Source organism: Canis aureus, chromosome 12 (assembly GCF_053574225.1).
Source record: "Canis aureus isolate CA01 chromosome 12, VMU_Caureus_v.1.0, whole genome shotgun sequence".
In the NCBI taxonomy this organism is placed as follows: domain Eukaryota; kingdom Metazoa; phylum Chordata; class Mammalia; order Carnivora; family Canidae; genus Canis; species Canis aureus.
Window position 1 is genome coordinate 10,650,098 of NC_135622.1, and position 27,464 is coordinate 10,677,561.

At 46.3% G+C, this 27,464-nt stretch overlaps 1 protein-coding gene across 5 annotated transcripts in view; it reads left to right on the forward strand.

Moving 5' to 3' along the window:
• IGSF3 (immunoglobulin superfamily member 3) overlaps nt 1-27,464 on the forward strand; it is a 91,434-nt gene that overhangs the window by 42,847 nt on the left and 21,123 nt on the right. For 2 of the 5 annotated variants that reach the window (XM_077842710.1, XM_077842711.1), the window contains exons 3-8: nt 8,143-8,520; nt 10,445-10,855; nt 16,226-16,615; nt 17,995-18,054; nt 20,544-20,945; nt 24,163-24,567. In XM_077842710.1, the coding sequence (XP_077698836.1) occupies nt 8,143-8,520; nt 10,445-10,855; nt 16,226-16,615; nt 17,995-18,054; nt 20,544-20,945; nt 24,163-24,567 (2,046 nt within the window). Of the gene's footprint in view, nt 1-8,120; nt 8,521-10,444; nt 10,856-16,225; nt 16,616-17,994; nt 18,055-20,543; nt 20,946-24,162; nt 24,568-27,464 lie in introns of those variants that run through there. The other 3 variants (XM_077842712.1, XM_077842713.1, XM_077842714.1) reach the window with 3 other exon arrangements.

Sequence of the window (27,464 nt, forward strand, 5' to 3'; positions counted from 1 at the left end):
GGTTGACAGTTTCAATCTTCTCAGCATGGCCAGCTCCTCTCTTAAGACCATCTAAAAGCCCACCATAAATCAGCATAACTCCTTAGGGATATAAGGGACTCTTTATGAATGACAAAAGACATTCCTGTCACTCAGGAAATTACAAGGGTTTTAGAAGCTCTGGGCCAGAAACCAGGGACAAAGACCAAATTCATATTTTTTTTAATCCTACCATTCTAGTCAATATGGAAAAAATTTTATATGGCAATCATATGTCACTTTTATTTTTGGTTAAATTCCTTTCCTATTTATAGAACTAGTACATAATCTTTGCAGAGGATGAGGGTGGGGAGGAGTAAACTACAAAGAAGAAAATAAAAATCACTTGCCTTCCTATTACCCAGTATTTTCTCTCTAAACTTTTTTAGGTTTACAACAAAATCCAGAGGAAGATACAGAAATTTCCCATACGCCCCTGCCTCCACACATAAATAACCTCATGCATTATCCACATCACTCATCAGACTGGTACATTTATTAACCCAGGATGAACCTGCATTGACACATCATAATCGCCTGAAGTCCATAGTTTACCCGAGGGTTCACACTTCCTGTGCTATACCCTATGGGTTTCCATAAGTGTGTAGTAAAATGTGTTCATCATTACATTATCATATAGAGTATCTTTACTGCCCTAAAAATCCTCTGTGCTCTGCCTATTTATCTCCCCATCCCCAGCAACCACTGAAATTTCTTTTGTCTCCTTAACTTGGCCTTTTCTAGAATGTCACATAGTTGGAAGCATATAATATGCTTCCATTTTGTTAGTTGCCTTTCTTGATTGGCTTCTTTCACTTAATACTATGTGTTTAAAGTTACTTCATGTCTTTTCAGGGTTAAAAAGCTAATTTATTTTTAGTGCTGAATATTATTCTGTGTTCTGGATGTACCACAGTTTGTTTCTCTCTACTGAAGACCATCTTGATTGCTTCTAACTTTTGACAATTGTGAATAAAGCTGATATAAACATTCGTGTGCTGGTTTTTGTATAATCAGAAGTTTTCAACACCTTTGGGTAATACCTGTTTTGCATTCCCACTAGCAATGAATGGAGAGTTCTTCTTGCTCTACATCGTTGTCAGCTTTTGGTGTTGTCAGGATTCCAGATTTTGGCCACTCTTACAGGCTTGTAGTGGTGTCTTTTTTTGTTGTTTTCATTTCTATTTTCCTTGTGACATGATGTGGAGCAGCCTTTCATATGCTTACTTGCCCTCCAATGTCTTCTTTAGTGGGGTGTCTCCTAAGATCTTTGGCTCATTTTTTAGTCAGATTTTTTTCTTATTTTTGAGTTTTAAACATTCGTTGTATATTTTTTGGGTTAACAGTCTTTATCAGACGTGTCTTTTGCAAATATTTTCTCCCAGTCAGTAGCATGTCTTCTAATTCTCTTGATCTTATCTTTCACAGAGCAGAAGATTAATTTTAATGAAGCTTAGCATATCGATTATTTCTTTCGATGGATCATGCCTTTAGTGTTGTATCCGAAAGGGAATCACTATACCCAAGTTCACTTGGGCTTCCTCTTATGTTATATTGTAGGAGTTTTATAGTTTTGTATGTTAATTTAGATCTGTGATTCATTTTGAATTAGTTTTTGTGAAGGGAATAAATCTGCATTTCGATTCGGTCATTTTGTTTATTTGATTTTTTGCATGTGATTGTACAGGTACGTCAGCACCATTTATTGAAGAGACTATCTTTGCTCCACTGGATTGCCTTTGCCCCTTTGTCAAAGATTAGTTAACTATATTTACAGGAGTCTATTTCTGGAGTCTCTGTTTTGTTCCATTGACCTATTTGTCCATTCTTTCTCCATTATCATGCTGTTTTCATTACTTTATAGTAAGTACTAAAGTTGAGTAGCTTCAGCCCTTCAACTTTGTTCTCTTTCAAGATGGTGTTGGCTGTTCTGGGTCTCTGCCTCTCTGTATAAACTTTAGAATGTGTTGATATATACAAATAACTTCCTGTGATTTTGATTGGAATTGCATTCAGTCTATAGATAAAATTGGGAAGAACTGGTATCTTGACAATATTGAGTCCTTTTATCCAAGAACATCAGATTTTTCTCCATTTATTTAATTATTTTTTGATTTTGTTCATCAGAGTTTTGTAGCTTTCTTCGTATATATCTTCTGTATATCTTGTTAGATTTCTACCTATTTTGTTTTGGGGAGTACTAATGTAAATGGTATTGTCTTTTCACAGTTTTAAATTCCCTTTGTTCATTGTTGTTATATAGGAAGGCAATTGACTTTTGTATGTTAACTTTGTATCTTGCAACAAGTTTGCTATAATTGCTTATTTCTTTCAGGATTTGTTTGGTAGTCAATTCCTGTAGGTTTTTTTTTTATATAGACAGTCATGTCATCTGTGAACAAAGAGAGTTTTGTCTTTCTTCCCAATCTTTCATATGCTTACTTGCCCTCCAATATCTTCCCAATCTTTCATATGCTTACTTGCCCTCCAATAAAAGTATACCTTTATTTCCTTTTCTTGACTTGTTGCATTAGCAAGGACTTCCAAGTATGATATTGAAAATAAGTAGTAAGAGGGAAGATCCTTGTATTGTATCTGATCTTAGTGGGAAAGCTTTGAGTTTCTCACCATTAGGTCTAATGTTAGCTATAGGTTTTTTGTAGATATTCTTTATAGGTTGGAAAAAATTTCCCTCTGTTCCTAGTTTACTGTGACTTCCTAATGAATGAGAGTTGTTGGATTTTGTCAAATGGTTTTCCTACCTCTATTGATAGGATCATGTGGTTTTTCTTTTTTAGCCTAGTGATGCCATAGATTACATTAATTGATTTTCAAATATTTAACCAGCCTTGCATACCTGTGATAAATCATACATGGTCTTGATGTATAATTCTATAAATTGTTGGGTTTGATTTGCTAATACTTTGTTGAGGATTTTTGCATCTATGTTCATCAAAGATACTTGTCTGTAATTTTCTTATAATACCTTGGTCTAGTTTGAGTATTAGAGTAGTGCTGCCCTCATAAAATGAGTTATTAGGTGTTACATCTGCTTCTGTTTTCTGAAAGAGATTGTAGAGAGTTGGTATACTTTTTTCCTTAAATGTTCATTAGAATTTACTCATCTGGGCCTGGTGCTCTCTGCTTTGGAAGGTTTTTAATTATTGAATCAATTTCCTTTATAGGTCTGTTAAAACCATCTTTCTTTCTTTCTTTCTTTCTTTCTTTCTTTCTTTCTTTCTTTCTTTCTTCTTTCTTTCTTTCTTTCTTTCTTTCTTTCTTTCTTTCTTTCTTTCTTTCTTTCTTTCTTTTTCCTTCCTTCCTTCCTTCCTTCTCTCTTTCTTTCTTCCTTCCTTCCTTCCTTCCTTCCTTCCTTCCTTTCTTTCTTTCTTTCTTTCTTTCTTTCTTTCTTTCTTTCTTTCTTTCTTTCTTTCTTTCTTTTTAAACCACCTTTCTTGTGTGAGTTTTCACAGATGTATCTTTCAAGGAATTGATCCATTTCATCTGGGTTATCAAATTTGTAGGCACAGAGTTGTTCATAGGATTCCTTTATTATCCTTTTAATTTTCATGGGCTCTGTAGTGATATCTTCTCTTTCATTTTTGATATTAGTAATTTGTGCCCTTTCTCTGTTTTCTTAGTCATCCTGGCTAAGAGCTTATTGATTTTATTGATCTATTCAAAGAATCACTTTTGATTTTGTTGATTTTCTCCAGTGATTTTCTGTTTTCAATTTCATTGATTTCTGTTCTGATTCTTGTGATTTTTTTTTCTGCTTATTTTGGACTTAATTTCCTTTTTCTAATCTATTTTCTTAAGGTGGAAACTTAGATTACTGATTTGATATCTTTCTTCTTTTCTAATACATGTATTCAATGATACAAATTTCCCTCTAAGCACTGTTTTGCCTGCATGCGACACATTTTGGTAAATTGTACTTTTATTTTCATTTAATACAAAATATTTTTAAATATCTCTTGAGGTTTCTTTTGTGACCCAGGTGTTTTTTAGAAGAGTGTTGTTTAATATCCACGTGTTTGGGGATTTTCCAGTTATTTTTCTGTTACTGATTTTTGGTTTAATTCCAGTGTAGTCTGCAAGCAGACACTGTTATTTCTAGTCTTGTAAATTTGCTAAGGTGTGTGTTACGGTCCAGAATGTGGTCTCTTTTGGTGAATGTTCCATGTGGGCTTGAGAAGAATGTGTACTCTGCCGCTGTTGGATGAAGTGGTCAATAGATGTCCATTATATTCAGTTGATTGATGGTGGTGTTGAGTTCAGCTATGTCTTTACTGATTTTCTGCTTGATGGACCAGTCCGTTTCTGATAGAGGGGTATTGTAGTCATCAGCTCTAATACTGGATTCATCTCTTTCTCCCTACGGTTCTATCGGTTTTTGCCTCATCCAGTATGATGCTCTGTTGTTATGTGCATACACATTAAGAATTGTTATGTCTTCGTGGAGAATTATGTCACGTCCTTCATCATCAGTAGTAACTTTTTTTACTTTGAAATCTGCTCTGTCTGAGATTATTATAACTATGCCTGCTTTCTTTTGATTAGTGTTTACATGGTATATTTTTCTCTGTCCATTTGCTTTTAACTTATATGTGTCTGTATATTTTGAGTGGATTTCTTGTAGATATGATATAGTTGGGTCATGTGTTTTGATCCACTCCAACAATCTCTGTCTTTGAATTGGTGTGTTGAGACCACTGATTGACATTCAGAGTGATTACTAGTATAGTGATTACTGGTGTAGGCAGATTAGTATCTACCATATGCATTACTACTTTGTATTTATGGCCCTTTCTCTTTGTTCTTATTTCTGTCCTCCACTCACAAAAGACAGAAAATCCTTTTACAAAAGGCAGAAAATCCTTTTTATACAGTTATATATGAAACTGTGTATATTTATTCTTTTCTTTTTAAACTGTGGAAGCGATATTTGCTTGTTGCAAAGTAATTCAAAAAGTATAGGAATGTCTAAAGTGAAAAAGAGTAATAATAATAATAATGAAAAAGTGATCTTTGCTTGGAAGGAGTCTTCTGTCATAGGCTGAGAGGGAAGATGGAAGGGGCTGTGAGGCCAGGGGATGCCTTGGCAGGTAGAGGGCCTGGGTCCCTTTGAAGACAAAACACTGTCTTGGAAAAATGAGGGGCAGTGCCAGGAATAGGAAATGTGGAGGTGAGGTATACAGAAGAAATTAAAATGTGAAGAAAAAGGTAATTTTTACTTCTATGTTAGGGTCCATTCTCTAAGAACAGCATTATTTTCAGGGGTCAAAGGCCCTTTGTGGGGGCAGGAAGGAAGTAAAGGAGATACTGAACGAACAGATGCAGCTGAATGTGTGTGGTTCAAGTACAATCCAGTGTTTACTTACTTATTTGTTTGGCAGGGCTGTTTATGACCTGCTTCTGGCTTGGACAAATTGTGTTGACCCTGATGCCCTGGCTCATTGAGGCCACTTAACACTGTTTACTTTTCAGGGAGTGGTGTGTGTGATCCCACAATCAAACACTTTGGTTAGGTCTGTTAGGAGAATGCCCACTGGCTAAGCCCTGCGTTGCCAGGATGTGCTACGCCCATTCACTAGAGAAGAATGAAGTTTTCTTGACCCAAATTCTTGCAGAGCCTTTGCAGAAAGAAGGAGCTTAAAGCTGAGAGCTTCAAGTTAGGAGATGGTTTTTAATTGGACACCTGGTTGCCAGTATGTAGAGACCCCTGAAAGCAGCAGTCCTTGACTCTGCCTTGCATTTGAATTTTTCAAAATGCTAATGCCCAGGCCACACCCCAGGCCAGTTAGATCAGGTGGGCAGAGGCCCTGCTACTTTGTAAAGCCCCCCCCCCGGGTGAATTCAGTGTGGCTCCTTGAAGAAGCCGGCTCAATCCTGACCTGCCTCTAACCTTCTCTGCGGCAGACTACGAGCAGTGGTGGCTTTTGCGTCACCGAACAACAAAATACAACGAGACCTAAATGTTGTGAATGTAGTTAAATTGTTTTCAGGGTTCTGTGTTCCTCGAGTAGTGCAAACATTTGATTCAGATGTCACCATATAGATATTTTAAGTTGTCATAGAAAGCGTACACATAGTCAAAATGTTATACACCAAATTCTAACATACTGAAAATAACTAATGAGCTGTCTTCTCAGTGACTCTCTGTGGTAATGAATGCTGTCAACCAGGGTGGATCAATTAAATTCACACCCTTCAGTTTTTCAGTTCCCAGTTTTTATTCCTGTGGCCAGGTTGGGGTTCTAGGTAAGATTTGGATCGGGAGGGGAAGGTTCTCCGTGAATTATAGCTGATAAGCCACACGTCTTTCCTTGTAAAGTCTGTCATCTTGTAGATAAGGCCAGCTCGCTTAGAGGCACAAACACTGCCCCCTCCCCAGCTGCACCCCTGGACTGGGCAGAGCCGCATCCTACTAGTACTTGAGCTGTCCCAGCTGTTCATCAGCTGGATGGCTGTCAGATAGGTTTACAGTGGGGGCAGCTGTGATTCCTTTTTGGAGAGGGAGAGGGGAAGCTTTCATGGGGTGGAAGTGGGCTGCAGCTGTGGGTGGAGGTGGGTAGCCCAGAGAGATGCTGTCATTGTCAAGAGGCCATCGGAATGTCCCTGGCCAAGCGCTGTGGATGCAAGAGCTGCAGAATATTCCAGCCAGGAGAGGTTTTTAGCCAGCAGCTCTATACTGAAGAGTAATTGTGTCAGGGGCTTTGCAGATGTTATTTGATACCTCTGTGAGGCACACATTATTATCCCCATCTTACAGATGAGGAAACTGAGGCTTGGAGATGTTAGGTAACTCATCCAAGGTCACAGCTAGTACATTAACAAAGCCAGCACTGGCACATGTGCGAGTCTACTCCCAAGCCTTGTTGGAAATCATTTTACAGATGAAGAGATCAAAGTCCAGGAAGGAGAAGCAACCTGTCCAAGGTGACACAGCCAGTTCCAGCTGCCGGCAGAGCTGTGGCTAGAACTCACCCGCTCCTTTTGCCTTAACTGCCGTGCCCACCTGCTGCTGAGGGGAAGGCAGGTCACGGGGGTGTACCCTCCCCCCACCTGCTCAGCGGCTCAGGCAATAGCAGCGTTAGGCTGGGCATGGAATTAGAAATGGAACTCACCATATTTCCCAGCCCCTGAGTGTATGGGGGAGACCGTGTTAAGAACATGGAGAAGGTATGTAGAGGCATATCCCAGCCAGAAGGCAGGGGGAATAGTGGGGAATCAGAGCCACCATCCCAGGGTCAGGTCTACACTGTCAGCTCCCCTCAACCCAACCCACTGCCAGCGTGCAGGCATCCTGGGCAGCAGGGCTGTGCTTCAGCCCTTCACATACTTTCACATTCATGTACACTCGACTTAAAGCTGCAGCCACCTGCACGGGCTCAGCTCTGTCCCTATTCACAGAGGGGAGAGGAGATAAGGAATGCCCCTCCACCTCCTGTCCTGGGAGCAGCTATTTGAAAACAAGGGTGCAGCACCAGAGAAAGAGCCCTAGGACTCCCTCTGACCCACAGGCCCAGATTGCAAGATGGTTGCTTTTTTTACATCTGAACGTGTGCCAAGAGTTCAACTTTTCCTGCTCATTTTATTAAAAACTTTATAAACAGCCTCAATAGGGCAGCCCTGGTGGCCGAGCGGTTTAGCACCGCCTGCAGCCTAGGGCACGATCCTGGAGACCTCAGATCGAGTCCCACATCAGGCTCCCTGCATGGAGCCTGCTTCTCCCTCTGCCTGTGTCTCTGCCTCTCTCTCTCTGTGCCTCTCATGAATAAATAAATAAAATCTTTAAAAAAAACCCAGCCCCAATAAATAGATATAAAACTGCTACACAAATGACAGAGGGACTAGATGAAATTCCCAAGGGTCAGCTGTTGAATAAGCAACAGCACCTTGACTTTTTGCATAGTCAGATTTCCATATATGCAAATTAAGGACCATGAGCTCTACCACAGAGTGTCTTAATTAATATTTATAAATCACAGAACGCCCCCGAAAAGGCAGCAAGCTATTTATATGGTCATGTCACACAAATAATAAACCCTTTGAAGTTTGCTGCGTACTCTGCGTTTTGGTCTGAGAAGTAAGCGAGCATGTCTGTATTATCTCCCACAGGTGTAGTGCGGGCACAGCGGCATGTCGCCGTCCAGGAAGGACCCCTGTACCGCACGGAGGGCTCCCACATCACCATCTGGTGCAATGTGAGCGGCTACCAGGGGCCTTCTGAGCAGAATTTCCAGTGGTCCATTTACCTGCCGTCCGCCCCGGAGCGTGAGGTCCAAATCGTCAGCACCGTGGACTCATCCTTCCCTTATGCCATCTACACCCAGCGTGTCCGTGGAGGCAAGATCTACGTGGAGAGAGTCCAGGGGAACTCAGCCTTGTTGCACATCACCGATCTCCAGGCCCGGGATGCTGGGGAGTATGAGTGCCACACGCCCAACACGGATGAGCGGTACTTTGGGAGTTACAGTGCCAAGATGAACCTAGTGGGTAAGGAGGTGATGATGTTTCTTTCCCATGGTCAGTATCCCACCCGAGTCAGTCCTCTTGGGCTGCTGCCCCACAGCCACTCTGGGTGGCTGAAACCACAAGCATTTATTTCTCACGGTTCTGGAGGCTGGAAGAGATCAGTGTGCCAGCAGAGTTGGTTCTGGTGAAGGTCCTCTCCTGGGTTGCCAACTCATAATTTCTCATTGTGTCCTCCTGTAGCAGAAAGGGAGTGAAAGAGCTCACTGAGCCCCTTTTCTGAGGGCACTACTCCCATTGATGGGGGCACCACCTCCCTAACTTCATCACCTCCCAGAGGCCCCACCTCCAAACACCATTGTGGGGTGGGGGTGAGGTGATTAGGATTTACCATATGGATTGTGAGGAGGGGAGGAAATAAATATTGAGCCCATATCACGAGCTACTCGTTTGTAGTGCAACTTTGACTTAAAAAAAAAAAAAAACAAATCTCCCCGGATATTTTAGTGGTTAACAGGTAGTGTGAGTGAACAAAGATTGTGGGTTCGTTTGTAAATAATCAGAAGGCTGAGGCCAAAACATAGGAAGAATCTGGTGCAGGTGTTAAAAATTCAGAGAAGGTTAACTGACCTGTAGCTGGCAAAAGGGGATGTGAAAATATAAGGTAAGGATGCCTGTGGTTGATGATCTGTCTGAAGAAATGACAAAGAGGAGCACATGACATCAGCTAGCAGAGAGGTGAAACCGCTGGGCAGTGGAGGGGCTCTGAGAGCCGTGGGGTGCTTGTGAATCAGGAAGCAAATGTACCTGTGGGTCCTTGTTCACACTTGGGGCCTGTCCCTAGGTCTTTTGGCTGCACGAATGAGGAGTTTGTGCACCAGCTGTCTCGCTCAGCCCTGGTACTCCATGAATGATGGAAGGGACTGGCAGGAGGGGAGGGGACAGATTTCACTGTGGACAGCCGTGGGCCACCATGCTTGCTGATGTGATGTCCAAAGCAGAATTTCCAGGCATAATTGAGATCATAAAAACTAGAGGTTGAGAGTTGGGCAGAAAAACAGAACAGCCTTGATACTGTTGACCCTCCCCGTGGGTGGACATCGCAGCCGGGTGCCATCCACACTGAGACCCCCTCCCTCTCCACCCCATGCCAAACTTGCTTTTCCCTTCTCTCTGTCTGCATCCCGTCAGGAGGCCTGGGAGACCCTCACTAGACATGAGTGCAGTGAGAAAACACACACTGGTTGTGGTTGGAGTGTCCCCATCAGACCGAGGGCAGGGGGCTGTTTAGTCTTCAGAGGACGATGGTTCTGACTAAGGGGCCACAGGGCAGTGACCTCACTTGCCTCAGCTGGGGCTTCCTCCCACGCAGACCGCTCTGACACACGAGTTACAGGAAATTTCAACTTACCAGATGATTGAAGATGCTGTTCGTTGCTTTCCTCTACCAAAGATTTTTTTTTTTTAAAAAAAACCTAGACTTCCTAGGTTGCATTGCATTGCTGAAGTTTGGGGGGGAGCAGGTAGGGGGTGCAGTGAGAGCAGAGGAAATGAGCAAGGTGTAAAGAAATGTAAAACTGCAAGTTCTAGGAACTATTTCCTTTTGAAGATGAGTCAGAAGCCAAGTGACAGTATCTCAGGACAGAACCAAAATGAACAACAAAAATCTTATTTGGCCTAAAAGAGAATTCTTTTTACACAGTATTGTCAGGGAGCTTATTTACTATGAGACACAAAATGCAGTTCTACCTGTTATCCAAGTGTTACTAAAACACCGAACAGGTTAAGTGTAAGTGTCAAAAAATTGCAAATTCAAGCAGAACACTCCTGTTTCTGTGCCACCGGAGGCCTCACAGTGACTGCTGAGTGGGCTTGGGTGGCTAGCACCCTGCGAGGGTGCAATTCTATGGCTTTGTGACCGTGCACTCGGCACATTTCTGTGTTGCAGTGATCCCTGACACCCTGCAGACCACGGCCATGCCCCAGACTCTGCACAAAGTGGAACAGGATCCTCTGGAGCTCACTTGTGAGGTGGCCACGGAGACATTCCAGCACAGCCACCTGTCTGTGGCCTGGCTCCGGCAGAGAGGGGGCGAGAAGCCCGTGGAGGTCATTTCCCTGAGCCGAGATTTCGTGCTTCACTCCAGCAGTGAATATGCCCAGAGGCAGAGTCTGGGGGAGGTCCGGCTGGACAAGCTGGGGAGCGCCACCTTCCGCCTCACCGTCTTCCACCTGCAGCCCTCTGACCAGGGCGAGTTCTACTGTGAGGCTGCCGAGTGGATCCAGGACCCGGACGGCTCGTGGTATGCCATGACCCGAAAGCGCTCCGAGGGAACCGTGGTCAACGTCCAGCCCACTGGTCAGTCCCTCTTGTCCCCATTCTGCGCCGGGTGGTGAGGGTTGTCAGACTCTGGGAGACTGTGCAGACTCCTCCGGTGACCTCTGAAAGTACTAAGAGGGTCTACGTAGCTACGTAAGATCTGTCCTTCTGGGCGCCTGGGTGGCTTAGTGGGTTAGGTGTCTGTCTTCGGCTCAGGTCATGATCCCGGGGCCCTGGGATCGAGCCCCGCATGGTGGGGGAGGGGTCCCTGCTCAGCAGGGAACCTGCTTCTCCTTCTGCCCAGCTTGGGCTCTCTCTCTCTCATAAATAAATAAACTCTTAAAAAAAAAAAAAAAAGTTCTGACCTAGTGAGTCTTGGAGGGAGCAGCCCAGACTGAATCCAGCTTACAGACATGGTTTCTTTGCCCTCTCCGTGGAATTTTATACTTTCTGGAAGTACAAATCCATTTTCAAAATTGGGAGATTTTACATGAACCATCTAGATCTGATGACTGGGCACCCAGTGGCTACCCAGTTTTTGGTGTTGCCTGTTTCAGGGACCAGTCCTGTTTAATTTGTAGAAGACATTTGAGATTCTAAGCCTTCCAACAGAGGTATGAAATTGTGATCTAGAGAAATTTTGGCTTGAACTATTATTATTTTTATATTAATAATACATCTTCAGTGGTGTTTTGTAACCTCTAAATTGCCTTATCCTATATTGCTTCATTATCCCTCAGAAGTTCTGCAAGGTAAGTCGGTGGTGGTGGGGCAGATACCAAGGGCTGACTACTTTATGGCAGGGCCCAGGGAGAAGTCACAGGGTGGGTTGTCGAGGCCAGCCTGGCCTGGGTATCAGATTCTCCCATAAAGGCTTTCTCAGGTAAAAGACCTGGAAAGGGGTTGGTTCCCTGATGAGGCTGAGTGATATGTTTGTAGCTGGGGCAAAAAGGTGGTAGCACTGTGAGCTGAGATCTTCCCTGACTCCTTGTATCAATCTCCCAACTGCCCCACACCCCCAAATCCAGTCATGCTCCAGATCAGAGCTGACCAGTGTTGCTGGCTGCCTCCGCTGGGCAGGCTCTCTGTGGGCCTTGAGTCCCCTGGCTTTGGTTGCAGGGTGGTTGTCGTGCCATCATCGAGGAGCAGAAAGTGGCCCGAGAACCCTCCTGTGTCGTTCCTCTGTTGAGGGGTATGGTTTGTGGGAGATGAGCTGGGGTCTCCTCTTCAGGACCTGACCCTGACCTCACTGTCCCATTTGCTACATACAGTCAGCGATCTTGGGCTTCCTCCACTTGTTCTTGGGTCCTTCTAGAGCAGTGCTTCCACCTTACCCAACAGGACACATTCCCGAGCCAGGCTCCTGTTTGGCAGGTGGTGGTGGTGGGGACCTGGGAAGCTGGATTTCCAATACACTTCCCAGGTGATTCTTCTGCTGCCTATGTTGTCAAGCACAACTCTATAGGTAATAGGGGCAGAAGAGATTCTCTGGACATCTGATGGGCTTTTATGAGAAGGGTTGGCTCCAGGAAAGAGAGCACTATATGTGCTCTGGTAGGCCCCGCACAGCTAGTAACTTCTGGGTCTTTCAGTGCTAATATATCTGTGGAAGGCACTTTGTCTCATATTTATCCTTTCCCTTCCTGGATGGCTTTAAGATCAGCTTCCAAAGTCTGGACCAAATTTTTGAATCTTAATGCTTTTAAATTAGGTTGCATCAGTTAATCTTCTTTATTTTAATCTTACCAATTTGGGATTAGGACTTTTTGAATTTGCCCAGCAAATGTATTTGGACTAAGCCAGCAAAGGAAAAACTAGATTAAAAAAAAAAAAAAGGCTGATGACTTTACTCTGTGCCCCTGTGTTCTTCAGTTTCAATGGTTGCAGCCTCATCTTTGCCCTCTCTCAGCTCATTTCGGTAAATGTCTAGTAAGTTCCTGCTTCAGTGAAGGAATGGTGATAGGCATTGGGGATTCAAAGATGAAGAGCTCTTAGGGCCTGCACTTGGGGAAGGCTGGTGGCTGAGTGCTGAGGTCTGTGATGCTACTGTGTGTATGATGCCCTGGGACACAGTGACTCAGAGGCCACAACATGAAATTTTCCCTGGATGGGAGAGTTAAGGCAAGTCCAGGAAAAACCAGCAAATTTGGTATGGTGGGCTGATTCTGACGCTTGATGAGACATCAGAGGGACAAGCATAAAGGCACAACATTGTGTGACATGTTTGGCAAGCAGAGAGGAGTCCAGTGCCGGCAGAGGTTGAGTCCCAGAAATGAGTGACAAGAGGAGGGAGGAAACGTGGTCTGAGGGCCCCATATGCTCCAGTGCAGAGCTTGGCTTTGACTCTGTGGGCCCAGTGTTTGCAAGCTGTTCTTCTTGGGATCCTAGGAGCCCCTCAGAGGTGCCTGCCAGGCTACACATGGGATGTGGGCATGTTCATGTGCACATGTGCACACCAGGGGGTGCTGGAGGGAGATGTGTGAGGGCCACAGTGTTCTCCTGCTTGCCTCAACCAAATGTTTTCTGTACTGGGCAGCAAAAGATTCTGTATGAAGAAAGTGCCCTTTCCTCTGCCCCTTCCAAAGAATGTTTGAAAATCACTGCTGCAGACACTTGAAGGGGGGGAAGTAGAGATTTAAAGCAAGGAGTGACACAATGAGATCTGGGTGCTAGAAGGGAGAGACCACGGATGCCAGCTGGAAGTTGATTAAACAGGTTGATCCTGCTGTGGAGAGACCAGGTAGGAGACAGCTCTAAGGCCAGGGTGGGAGGCACCTGGGTGGCTCTCTGGTTCAGTATCTGTCTTTGGCTCAAGGCATGATCCTGGGGTGCTGGGATTGAATTACACATTGGGCTCCCCACTGGGAGCCTGCTTCTCCCTCTGCCTATGTCTCTGCCTCTCTGTATGTGTCTCTCAAGAATAAGTAAATAAAATCTTAAAAAAAAAAAAAAAAAAGAAAAAAAAGAAAAGGCCACTGCTGGGTCGGCAGCAGTGCCTGGAAAGCAGGCAGTCATCATGGAATGAGAATCCACCTACTGGGAACCCTGAGGCTGGCACTCTAGGTGATCCTTGAATCAGGGGAAGGAGGGAGGGGGAAAGACAGGTATTGAGAGCATGCAGAGTCCTGCTTAAAAGCTTCTGCTTCCCCATTGGTGGCAACCCTGGTTGTCTTTTCTTCTGTTTTTGTAAATTTTAGTTAAGGAGTCCATCCTGCATGCAGAATCCTTCAGAGATGTTCAGTAGGCAAAGCACTGTCCATGCCCCACCTGGGAGAGGTGAGGGCCCAGGGAAAGCCCATGGGGTAGTAATTGGAAAAGGCACAAGAGAAAAGCAGCAGTAAGAGGTCAGAGGAGCAGATCTCAGTGAGAAACTGAGGGGGCAGTCAAACAAGAGGAAAAGTGGGAAGGGAGGTGTCATGGAACCTAAAAGAGGAGAGTGGGTCCAGATGGAATCCTGCTTGAGAAAAGCCTTTGGTGTGACTGGTGGTGGTGGAGGGCGGTATGTTAGGGGGATCACTGGTGACATTTGTTAAGTCAATGAAGTGTGGAAGAAGGACCAGAAGCCAGACTTCAATGAGTTGAAGAGTGGGGGAGTACATGGGAAGAAGCATAAACCAATTTCTAGAGGTTTAATTGAAGGGGTATCACCAAGGACAAATTGCTGCACAGGGAGGAGGTGGTACGCTGTCAATCTTGTGTCTTCAACATGGGAATGTGAAGGCTTTACCAAGCCATGGGGATTGTCCCAGGAGAGCAGTAGAGCTTCTGGCTGCCACAAGTCAAAAGCCACAGCTATAGCCAGTCTAACTCTGAGAAAATGGACAGTTCTGAGGTCTCGGGAACCTGTTGGCATGTCTTCAGTGCCATTTATGTGAACAGGATGCTTTTCCTTTCTTATCATTGATATTGAGTAATTGGGCTTGCCACAGAGCCACTCTCCAGCAGATAGTTTGGGCACAGATCCCCACAGGTATGTTCACCTGGGCAGGGGGTGTCTGAACAAAACCTGCTTCTTTTAGGCCATGCCTTGTAGGCCTGGTCTTTGGGGGAGGGAAAGCTGAGGCAGCAGCCGTGTCATTGGAGGTGAGCCCTTGGACGTCCTTGAGTGTAGTTTGCTTTCTTGGGAATTTGGGGCAACAAAGGGAGGAGCTAATTTGCCAAAGAAGATGAGTACCTGGAGCAAGATGCTAGCCCATGTGGGAGGAGAGAAGGTGGAGAGCCCAAAGAACAGGAGATACAAAGCCAAGCTTGGGTTGGGGAAGAGGGGGATGTTGGAGCAGTGTACTCATGATTCCTGTGATTTCTCAGGGAAAGAGAACTTTTATCTGCTCAGAGGGTACATAGGATCAGGGAACAAAAATGGGGCAAAGGTCTTAAAGATAGTGGTGGAGGCTTAGAAAGGCCAGTGTAAGGAAGGCAGGCAAGGTCAGAGCTAGCCAGTATCCAAGAAGTCCAGCATACCTGGAATGTGATGTCCCCTCCTTAGAGGGGCACAGCTAGATCTGAGAGGAGAAGGGACCCAGCTTCAGCCCTCCTCCCCAAGGCCCTGTGGTTCTGTTTTCTCCAAACCTTCATCCTTCTTCTTAGCCCCCACTTGTGCCAGGGATACCTGTGTCATGGAGGTGGTAACTGTCTCACCAGGTGGGACACTGTTAGTGGGAATGAGCCCTTCTCTGGCCATCCTCTCATTCTTGGTTAGACGGCCAGCTCTCCAAAAAGTGCCTGGGTTCATTGAGGTCCTGGGCTTTCAGTAGAAGTTATATTTTCCCTCTCCATCCTTCCCCAGATTTGTTCTGACAGGTGGTGACCAGCAGAGGGACATTTGTTTTCCTATTGCCTGCAGAATTTTCTCAAAGATTGTCTTCCCTGTGTCTTAATTCCAGTGTGCACAATGTATTTCAATCATATGTATGTTTTTGAGTATTTACTAGGAGTGGGGTCAGCACTTAGGCCACAATATAACTTGGTCTCTCACATCTTAGTGGGCTGGGTCCTACAACATCTGCAGAAAATGTTTGTAGTTAGGTTGCTTAAATGGACTTCTGGGAGTACAGGTCAAGGCTAGATAGACCTGGGTAAGTGATGTCATATGAGATATTCCTCACTGACCTCTGAGGGTCTAATCCAGGGCATCGTAGGCTGCAAATAGAGCCCCACTGGTCTCAACCGGGATGACAAGCCCCTTAGACTGTGTGGGCCAAGCTACCTCTGAGTTTGCTCTGTGACCTTCAGGAGTATCTCTGGTCCTCAGATCACGGGTTGGATTTTTCCCCCAAGACAAGCAGGGAGGTGCCTTCCCGGAGTTAGCACAACACAGAAGGCCTGGGTGGTGGGAGTTTGCTGATGAGTTGGGGTAACCGGGGCCCAGGTTCACCCAGAATGCATCCGTTTTGTCATATGTTCTCTTAGACAAGGAGTTCACTGTTCGGCTGGAAACGGAGAAGCGACTGTACACGGTGGGGGAGCCGGTGGAATTCAGATGCATCCTGGAGGCTCAGAACATTCCTGACCGCTACTTTGCCGTCTCTTGGGCCTTCAACAGCTCGCTCATTGCCAGCATGGGGCCCAATGCGGTGCCCGTCCTCAACAGTGAATTCGCCCATCGGGAAGCCAGGGGCCAGCTTAAAGTGGCCAAAGACAGTGACAGTGTCTTTGTGCTGAAAATCTACCACCTCCGCCAGGAAGACAGCGGCAAATACAACTGTCGAGTCACAGAGAGAGAGAAGACGGTCACCGGGGAATTCATAGACAAGGAGAGCAAGCGGCCCAAGAACATCCCCATCATAGTCCTCCCCATCAGTAAGTAGAGAGATGTGCCCCCTCCTTTGCCTCCCCCTGGTTCCGTCTGTAGTTTGACGTCACCGAAGAGAATTCAGGGGACAGGTGAGCTGTGTGGGCAGAGGGCAAGGGCAAGGCAGAGAAAACCCTTCTTAATCCCTCTCCCTTCTTCAGCTCGCCTGCCCATACTTAGCAACCTCCCAGTTAGGCAGAATATTGGGATGTGTTTGCAGGTGGGAGGGGACATCCCAGAGCTGAGCATTAGCAGCCCTCTGTAAATGCCAGCCATGCCAGCCCAGCTCGGAGGAGCATCAGGAATCCAGGATGGCTGTTTGTTTGCTCCCATGTGGGAATTGAGTCCCAGAAGAAGTGGGTAGATGCCTACCTTGAAATCTTACTTACGAGGGGCTGGTCTTTTGTGGGAGGAGTTTAAATCATAAAGCATGTTATTAAAAAAAAGACTTGCTGCCTGGGTTTTGAGTTACAAGGCATTTCCCTAAATGTCTCTTCCCTGTTGAAATTGTATTTTCAAAAGTCAGTGAATGGGACCTCTCCTGCCCTCCTGGAGTGTAGCCTTTCACTTAAAGCTTAGCCGGTGTCTAAGGCTATCTATCGATAGGTGGGCTCCTGCCTCCATGGAAGCTGGCCTTGTCTGGGTGGGGAACCGTTGTGGCTGAGAATTTGGGGTACTACCTGCATTTGCTCCTACTGTGTTTACTCTCCCCTAGGGTCAGGATGTTCTCATTAACATCTCAATTCTCTCATAGTTCTGTTTTTAGAAAAAAAAAGATAATTTAAAGCTTACAGTGCCCTGATTTTAAACAAGCCAGTGAAGTTTTTAAACTAACCTTTAACCTTTTCTCAACTGCTCAGACTCTTCTTTCCCTCAGCCTTGTAATGATTCTCTTTACGTTTCGATTTACACTTTTATATTTTTAATATAATTCTCTTCAAACGAGAAGGAACAAGTAGATATGGGTCTTGCCATTTTTTCTTTCCTCGTCACCAGGATTCCTTTCTTACGTATTTGTTTATTTTTTTTAAATCTCTCACACACCTAATTATCTTGAAATTATTTCGCTTCTTAGACTTCTTTTTTTTTTCCTTCTTCCTTGCAATGCCTAGCATGGTGCTTTGCATAGGGTAGGTGCTTGCTGAGTATTTGTAGAGTTGAAATTGTTGAATTGAATGTCCACTCTCTTGACTGTTTCCCTGTTGGTTTGTGCTTGTCTTAACCACAGACTCTCTACTTTTAAATCTGCGACTAATTCCTCACTCTAAGGACCCAGTGAAGGGCAGCCACACTGTTTACTTCCTATATCTTTTATACTAAGAGATTTCCCCCAACCCCTTACAAGAACTTGTTTGATGATCTGTGGCCTGCTATATTGCTTTTCCAGCAGATAACTGGGTAGTTAAAGTCCCTCAGCACCACCAGATCCTGCCCCAAGGCCACTTGGGTAAGTCTACCAAAGTACAACGATCACATCGGTAATGGTGATAATACCTTGGATTTTAATGGCGCTTTTCCTCCCAAGAGCCCAAGTGCTTCTGCATATATCACTTCCTTCTCCGCTCCCACCCCTCAAATCCCTGCAGAGGCCCAAATCATATCCATCCCAGGAATGAAGAAGCCAGAGCACTGTGCAGAGAGGTAGCTGAGCCAGTTTCATTAGAGGTTGAGCGTGCATTGCATTAGGAATATTTGCTTCTAACTCCAGATCCACTGCTCTGCGCTTGGCCTGTGCTATATCATCCACCTCCTGATTTGAAATTTCATTTGCGAACATGCAGTCAGGTTCTCATTAGTCTGTCCTAGTTTTCACTTAATCCAGAGAGTTTTAAATTCTCAGCTGCCTTTTCTCAGGCCTGGGAACGCTTGTAACTAGTCTTAACAGGCAGTGCAGCACGGGGTTTGTATCTACCTTTGCCTGGGCCACCGGTGTGGTTTTTCTTCCCAGAGGTTCACATCGAACTATGCAGTTCTTCCAGGCTTGTTCGAGCAGCAGAGCACCAAGCAGCAGCCCCCATCGTAAACCAGCCAGGGCTTATGGAAGAGTCCACTGAGGTGATAGTAGGGAATGGCAGTGACGCCCTGCAAGTCATCCTTCTGCCAGAGGCAAGCGAAGGGATGTTTATCCCTTGATGCTGGGTTGTCCTTTCGATTCACCCCATGGAATGATAATGCTGGGGATGGGTCATTAACCTAAAGAGGAATTATTAATGATGATGATGATGATGATGATGATGATGATGAGAAATAATTACCTCATCCAATACAGTCAGTGTCGTGACCCCAAGAAGTAGGGACTTTTGGCATCTCTGTTCTGCATGTGAGAAATGAAGTATGGGTAGTTTAAGTAGAACCCCAAGTCTGTAGAGTTAGGAAGCAGTATATCTGGGCCTGGAGCCCAGGTCCACCTGCCTCCAAATCCATGCTTTTATCCACTTAGTGCTATAGATGGTGGCTAATCAGGAGCCTCCTCATCTCCATAAATCATCTTGGTAAGGCTCTGGGGAAGGTTCCCCTCCTGGGAAAATTCTCATTTCTCCACCCTGTCCGGACCTCTTGTTCATGTGAAACAAGCCAGTCCAGAATGGATACCAGACGTCTCACCATATAGCACGAACTACCTGCTGGGGCTCGGTGCTCATCTTTGTCTGTTTCTGCCTGTGGGAAAATTATGGGGGGAAAAAGATTGATTCAAATGCATGGTTATGGGTGTATATGTGTCCCCTGTTCAGTGTTTGGGTTTGCCTCCTAATCTGGGATTTGATTTAATTGATTCATTTTAAATTGTTATGTTTCTTATAGGTGGTACCCAGAAAATTGAAGCAGAATTAGTTATGATGCTTTGTATTCTTTGATTTTTGTGGGGTTTTTAAATTCAGTATAGATAATTACACAAAATAATGTATGCATAATTAAGACAGATTCGAGCAGCCATGGTGTTCATAAAAACAAAAGTTCTCAGGAATAGTAAAGTTCATCGTGATCACAGTGACCACTTTTTGGAAAACCTACTAAGTGTTAGGTGACTTACATATCTTGTCTTGTTGACTTTTTAATCTTTAAAAAACTACACAATATAAATAGCACCATCCCTATCTTATAGAAGAAGGCATATAGAGTTGAAATAATTCAATTGAGTGACTTCAGAGAGCTGAGTGAATTGCAAGAGAGCAAAGGGAGTGGATCCTTATCCCAGACTTTGATTGGCAGGATGTTTTAAGGTCGAAGCAGTGGCAGGATGTTTTAAGTGGAAGCAGGGCTGACTGTGCATGGCAGGATGGAGAGCCGGCCTTGGTCTGTTCCTCTGCTTTAATGAAGAGGATGAGTGCTCGCTCCCTTCTACTCTGTGAAACTAGATGTCTGCTCCATTATTCCCTACACCCAAGCAAGCATGTGTTATCTTCCAAATACTTCCCATCATTTTTGTTCTGCTTGCTAATATTGCCCCGAAGGGCTCAAATGGCCCATTATGTATGTTCCGCTTTTATTTGACTGCTGTAGCACTGAACAGTGGGAGGACTGAGGTGAAGTAGAATTCTCAAGTCACTCAATTTACTGCAACTCATGAGCTGAAAAATCCTTGAACCTCAGCTCAACAGATTCCCTGATAAACGGTTTTATGTCCTAAGTGTAATGCCATTGTGTCTGTATTCCTTAGGTTCTGATTCAGTCTCAGGTCTTAGACCCTCATTATCCCACACATTTTTCTGGTGCCCAGCACAGGGCCTCTCCTAGGTTTTGGAGCTAAAATCCTAGGTAGCAATGGCCAGAACCAGCCAGGGCTTGCAGCAGTAAGTGCCAGAGGGCTTTAGTCCTCCGAGGTGAACTGTACCTACAGAGCATGACATCTTCCCCCATCCTCCTTTTGCATCTGGAGGGAGGGTGCAGAAGCAGTCAGAAAGGCCCAGCGTGGCCCTCTCTCTCTCTCTCCCCCAGAGAGCAGCATCTCCGTGGAGGTGGCCAGCAATGCCAGCGTCATCCTTGAGGGTGAGAACCTACACTTCTCCTGCAGCATCCGCACGGCAGGCAGGCCGCAGGGCCGCTTCTCCGTCATCTGGCAGCTCGTGGACCGGCAGAGCCGCCGTAGCAACATCATGTGGCTGGACCGGGATGGCACCGTCCAGCCAGGTGCAGCCTACTGGGAGCGCAGCAGCTTTGGGGGCATCCAGATGGAGCAGGTGCAGCCCAACTCGTTCAGCCTGGGCATCTTCAACAGCAGGAAGGAAGACGAGGGCCAGTATGAATGCCACGTGACCGAATGGGTGCGGGCAGTGGACGGCGAGTGGCAGGTCATCGGGGAGCGCCGGGCCAGCACCCCCATCTCCATCACAGCTCTCGGTATGTAGGCGTCCGACAGTCTTTCCGCGGGGCTGTCAGGAGACTGCTCCCACTTCAAGAACCTTACTCCGACTTCTGTCAGAGTTCTGGCAGGAAATGGATGGTACCCTCCAAAGGGTTTAAGTAAAGGGACCGTATAGAAGTTCAGGGGGTGTTGACGGGGCCTGTGGGACGCTTTGGGGCCCCTGGGGGCTGGTGTCAGCTGGGGGCGCTCACTACCCCTGGGTCTGTGTGGTGGGAGTGACGTTAGAAGAATTCTGGCTGGGGGAGCGCAGCCATCCAGCAGGAGCAGAGGCCACTGCCAGAACTGGCCCCCAAGGGCAGAGCCCCTCTTGCCTGCCCCCAGGCTCTCCTGCCCTGCAGCCCAGGGGCTCAGTCCTCCTTAAGAGGCCAGTACAGGGCAGACAAGGGTAGAAAATGCTCTTCGGCCATTTATTTAGCATTTACTATGTTCCCTAAGCACCTAAGCTTAATCATCCCTTTGAATTTTCACCCAGCCAAAAGCTAAGCACTGATTTTACAAGGAGATTGAGTGTGAGACCGGTTAACTCATTTGCCCAGGGCTACAGCTTTTAAATGACAGACCCACAATCTGAACCAGGGGAGCCAGGAGGCCCTCAATTTTTTACAAAGCCTATGCTTTTTATCTGTTCCTCTATAAGGCATCTCCTTAGGACAGCCACTTCCTCATTAGCATGAAATTAAAAGATACCTTGAGACTTGCTAAGACCAGAGAATTAGATTTGCTTCTCACGGGGCACTTAAAGAGGCTTCTATCAACGTTGATCTGCTTAATACAATCAGTATATTCAATTTTAAAAGGCCAGTGTGCTACTTCTTGTCTCGTTAAGTCTTCCTGTTTATCAGAACGGCAGTGACATCAGTTGTCCTCAGTGGCTTTGTGTCCCACTCCTAGGGATCATGTTGCCCACCGTCCTCATAGGCAGAGCTGGTGGTGCTTGCAGATACACCCCTAGGAAAGATGGCAGCCCTGGCTGGTTTGCCCTCAACAGAGTGCTCTATTCTCCCCACCCAAGGTTAGAATTACACTCTTTTTCTGAAAGCTTAATCCTCAAATTGACCTGCTTCGTGCAGCAGTCATATTGCTCAGATTTCTATCTGTAGAAACTTAGTCCGGTGGTTGAGATTGCTGATTGGCTCAATCCCTGGGCCTGTACTCAGCACCAGTGTGGACCTGTGGGAATGGCACCTGTGAGGAAATGTTTGGGTAACGAGTCACCATCATTTTCCCCACCTGTGAGGTTAGGAACGTCCAAGGAGTGGTTAGCATGAGCCAGGAGTGCTTATCAAGAGGTAATCTGACAGTAGCTGCTGATCCCCTGAGGTTTTTCATTCTTACCATATGTCTGTGGCTCCACAGTCAGGGTCTCACCAGGGCCTTAGACCTGGGATGCCAGGGCTTGGTTCTGCTTCCCTATCCTCTACCCTTGGGGCTCCTATGGCCAAAGCCAGGATCAGGATGGCCCAAGGGGGTGGGGCAGGGGAGAGTGGAGGGTGCTGTGGGTTCAGGTTGCCTTTTGGTCTAAATAGTGACACAGGTGAATTTTCATATTGGTGCAGTTTTACTCTTAGCAGGTGCCCCGGCATGATAACGTGTAGGTACATCATTCAGCTTCAGGTGGGCTGTTATAATGACCATTCAGTTAGTGTAAGTTGGGTGCCCTGTCAAGCCTGGACAGAGTCATTTGCTTGGAGAAGCTCTCCCTCCTTCAGGTGTTGAGGCTAGGAACCCCTGGTGTGTGTCCTATCCCTGAGGTCCTGTGTTCTCCCACCCTCATGCCAGCATCTTCTGCACACAGGGGCACAAGTGATCATCACAGCCACTGAATGTTTAAGGATGGATCTCTGGGTCTTAACATGTTTTTTTTAAGGATACATAAAGATAGTTTATGAAATCCAAATTGAAGATCTAGAGTTTTCAGCAAATCATGCCTACCTATTTGCTGACATAACCTCCCCATATAAAGCCAAAGGATTCATTCTGTGCCTAGTCTTTTAACCACAGAATTTAAACTACTTTCCTTTATGTGTATTTTGTTTCTTTAGCCAACCACATGTTTAACAAAATATAGTGTGTCCCAGGTACCACTCCATTCCAAGCAGGTTGCAAATATTAACTCATTTAATCCTCACAAGGACCCATTTTATAGAGGGGGAAATCAAGGCAGAGAGAGGTGAAGTGTCATACAGCTAGAAAGGGTTACAGTCAGGCATATGGCTCAAGAGTCTGTGCCTTTAACCACTTTCCCTGTGTAAAGCCACATGATAAGACAGACCCTCGACTCTGCTATTTACTAGCAGCTTGGTCGTGGGCAACTTATTTAACTTCTCTGTTTCTCTTCCTCGTCTATAAGAAATGGATGGTATGCCAGAAGGCGTTACTGATGCACAGTGCTCAGTAAATACTGACTATTCCCAGTTTTATGATCATAACCAATGTATTAATATTAAGTAGTATTTCAAGGTGAAGGAACTCAGGTAACCCCCGCTGAGGAGTTGGTATCAGGGATTAGTCTGCTGCCCGTCAGTAAGGAGTATTGCGAGCTGCACAGCCTACTGTGACTGCAGAAACTCACCTTGCCCCAGGTCCCCACCTGCTCAAGGTCAGGCCATGTGATGTGGGTCCCTCCCTGCCCATCTTCCCTGGATGTCACAAGGTAAAACGGAAAAGGGACTGGTGAGCAAGCCTACGCTGTGCGCCCCAGGGAATGCGTGGCACGTCCTCCATCTGCCACCCCCTTCTCCAGCCCCAATGCACTGCGGACCAGACAGAGGAGGTGTCAGGGCTGGGGGGTGGTGTCCATCTTGCCAGCAATGAATGACGTTGGCTTGGGGGATCTTTTCTCTTGTTTTAGCATGGGATCCCCATGATTTCTGGGAATGGCTCTCCCTACATGACCTCAGTCCCTGGGAGGGGACTTATGGGAGGCAGATCGACGTGAAGGTTTCATCAGGAAGGATTCACTTAGTGCTACTCAAAGAGAATTGCCTCTGGCCTCTGTATATGGCATCTTGTGATCTTCTGGGCTTGTGCTTTAATGCGAGAGCTAAAGTCATACTGGCCTGGGCATCAAGAGAGACCCAGAGCTTTGGCTCTGCTCCGCCGGCTTTGCCAACAGCCCCATCACTGTGGCATGCTGCCCTGAGAAAGCCAGGTGTGTCCCCCCTAGCTGCAGTCTCTCTGCTCTCTCTCCAGAAATGGGCTTTGCCGTCACAGCCATCTCCCGCACGCCAGGTGTGACCTACAGTGACTCGTTTGACCTGCAGTGCATCATCAAACCCCATTACCCGGCTCGGGTCCCTGTGTCCGTGACGTGGCGGTTCCAGCCAGTGGGCACTGTTGAGTTCCATGACCTGGTGACTTTCACCCGGGATGGAGGGGTCCAGTGGGGGGACAGGTCCTCCAGCTTCCGAACCCGCACGGCCATCGAGAAGGCAGAGTCCAGCAACAATGTGCGCCTGAGCATCAGCCGAGCCAGTGACACGGAGGCGGGCAAGTACCAGTGTGTAGCCGAGCTGTGGCGGAGGAACTACAACAACACCTGGACGCGGCTGGCCGAGCGCACCTCCAACCTGCTGGAGATCAGGGTGCTGCAGCCAGGTCAGTGGCTCGGGGTGGTAGGGAGTGGAGTATGCGTGCTTGCCCTGGGTGCCAGGCATGCGGGGAGGGAGGGAGAGGTGCACATCAAGTCCTCGGTTGGGGGGGCGGTGTGTTTGCTGCCTTCATTTCCCAGCTTTTTAACTTGAGAAATTTCAAATCCAAAGGTAGCTGCAAGATTTCCCATTCCCTGGTAGTGCTGGTCAGTGGTTACCATCTTACTGCATGTGTTTTCTCCCTCTGTTTGGTCATTGTTATTGTTTCTGAACCATCTGAGGGTAGCTTGCAGGGGTCGGGCCTCCTCCTCCTCAGTACTCTAGGACAAGGACACTCTCCTGTCCACAACACTGCTGTCAGGCCCCAGGAATTCAACAGGATTATAGGGTGTTACCAGCATTTCCCCCATTGTCCCAACAATGTCCTTTATAGTTTATTTTTTTTCCTTCCACACCAGGATCCAATCAGGGATTAAAACCACTTTTAGTTGTCATGTCTTATTTAGGCTGTCTCTTTACCTAATGTCCTCTCCTATAATCCTTGCAACAACAGAGTGGAGGGGGGACCATTTTCCCCTGTTGGCAGATAAGGAATGTTGAATGCAAGAGGGAACATGAGAGGCACTTACTGAGTATCTCCCTTGTGGCAGGTGCTTAGGGTCGATGGTTTTATGAGAATTTCACAAGCCCAAGAGAGATTAAGTGACGCACCCAGAGTTGCGTAGCTGGTAAATGGTAGAGCCTGGTCTTGAACCGTTGTGTGTCTTTCTCTCCTGCACTGCTTTGAGCTCCCTTCCCCTGTGGAGGCAGGGTCCCTCACTCATGGCAGATGGTAAGGCCACTAGTTTGGAAATCCTCCAGTTGTGGGGAAAGGTGGGTGGGGAGCATGACGCTCCACAACCACTCCTTCGTTGGGCTCTTTTCCTAATGTGTGGGAGGGGATAAGTATATGCACTTGTATGGTTTCCTCGGTGGCTGTCCCCCTCTCCTGCTTGGTTGGAAGCTGGTGGAAGGTGGAGCCCAGGCTGAAGACCCTGCTGCCCTGCCGCCATCCAGCCCCTGAACAGGAGATCACAGGCACCCACACTGTGAAGGGTGGGTTGGATGAGAGGTGACTTTGCAAAGTTTTTTCTGACATTGTGACCCACCCACTTTGAAAAGATGGCTTGAACACCCTGCAAAGAGGAATTTTCTGCCCCTCACAGCCGTGGTTAGTGCCCAACCTGGCCTGTTCCATCACGTTGCATGTGGTTTACAGGGTGGTTACCCAGTGGGATTGTCTGAGTTTACCCTTGGCCTCTTCTAACCCCATAAAAGCCCTGTTCTGTTCCAGAGTTTGGAACAAGCAGATTGTCTAAATGATCGAAAGGGGTCCCTTGGCCAATTAGAGCCTCAGCCTGGGCAACAGAAGCTCAGAGAAGATGCTGTGCTGCTTAAGTGGATTTTTGGGTTAATGGAGGGTTAAGCAGAGACCCCATTTTGTGTGACCCCTTTCGTGGAAATGCCGAGGGACACACTTGCCTGCCTCACTGACTGGGACATTCTGATTGTAATTGCGCATTTTGTGGTCTCCTCTAGCCCTCGAGGTCGGCGTCGTCAGCCACAGTGTCCATCACGTGGTTCTGGAGTTGTAGAAGGCAGGCTTACTGCTGACCCCAGGACCTTGCCTGACATTGCCTTTTTGAATCAATTCTTGATACTTGCTTGTTTCTGTCCCTCTTTGGAATCTAAAGCTGAAACACCTAAGGGAAGGCTAAGGAAGTAGCTCATCAAAGGTTCAAGTTAGTTGGATTCTGATTAATTTATGGTGTTATTGGGACGCCTGGGTGGCTCAGCAGTTGAGCATCTGCCTTTGGCCCAGGGTGTGACCCCAGGATCCTGGGATCAAGTCCTGCATCAGGCTCCCTACGAGGAGCCTGCTTCTTCCTCTGCCTGTGTCTTTGCCTCTCTCTCTGTGTCTCTTATGAATAAATAAATAAAATCTTTAAAAAAAATAAATATTTATGCAGTTAGCACTTCGTCTTCCCCAAAGAGCCTCCCCTACGTTTTTACTTTTTCCCCTCCCACACTCTGGTTGGTACTATGTGTTCTTGGTGGGGGAAATTAGAAGTGGAAAATACCAGAGCACTGACCATGTCGGGCACCTGGCCTGTGTGATCTCGTGTCGCCCTCGCCGATTACCCTCTCCCACTTTATAAATGAAGTAACTGAGGCCCACAGAGGTTCTGATCTGCTGACGTCACAGTAAGTGGCGAAGGGGAGATCAGGATTTGAACCCACGTGTGCTGTGTTCAAAAGCAGTGGTGCTGGATAAAAGGGGGGCTTTGACTTTCTCTAAGCCCACATAGTCAGAGATCGTGCTTTCTGCCTTCAGCTAACAGCCTCATTTGTAGGAGTTTCTTTGTGTAGATCGCTGGCATGGAGGAGTCTCAGCACAGGTGGTTATAGTAGTAAGAACAGTAACAACGACAGCAGCTGATGTTTCTTGAGCACTTCTTGTGTGTCCGTCACCATCCCGAATACACAACATACACAATAGCTTACTTGGCTCTTGAGATACCATGTCTCACCCATTTTATAGGTGAGGATGCTGACACAGAGGGCAAATAAATGATCCAGTGATGCATAATAAGTGGCAGAAGCAAGATTCAAATCCAGAAAGGCAGTCTGGCTCCAGAATCCAAGCTCTTAATTTTATTATATTACATATTTTCTAGACGATTATTATTATTTTCTTCTCAGGAATCCTCTTTTGTATCAGGTACTTTTGTCTCTGGTTTACCATCCTTGATTTCCTGACACTCATAAGCAAATAGTTAATTTTTTTTTTTTCAAGTTGGGGTCACGAGGGAGTCATAGAGTCCTGATGGTGTAGGAGTTTAATTTATGCCTCCTCTAACTCCC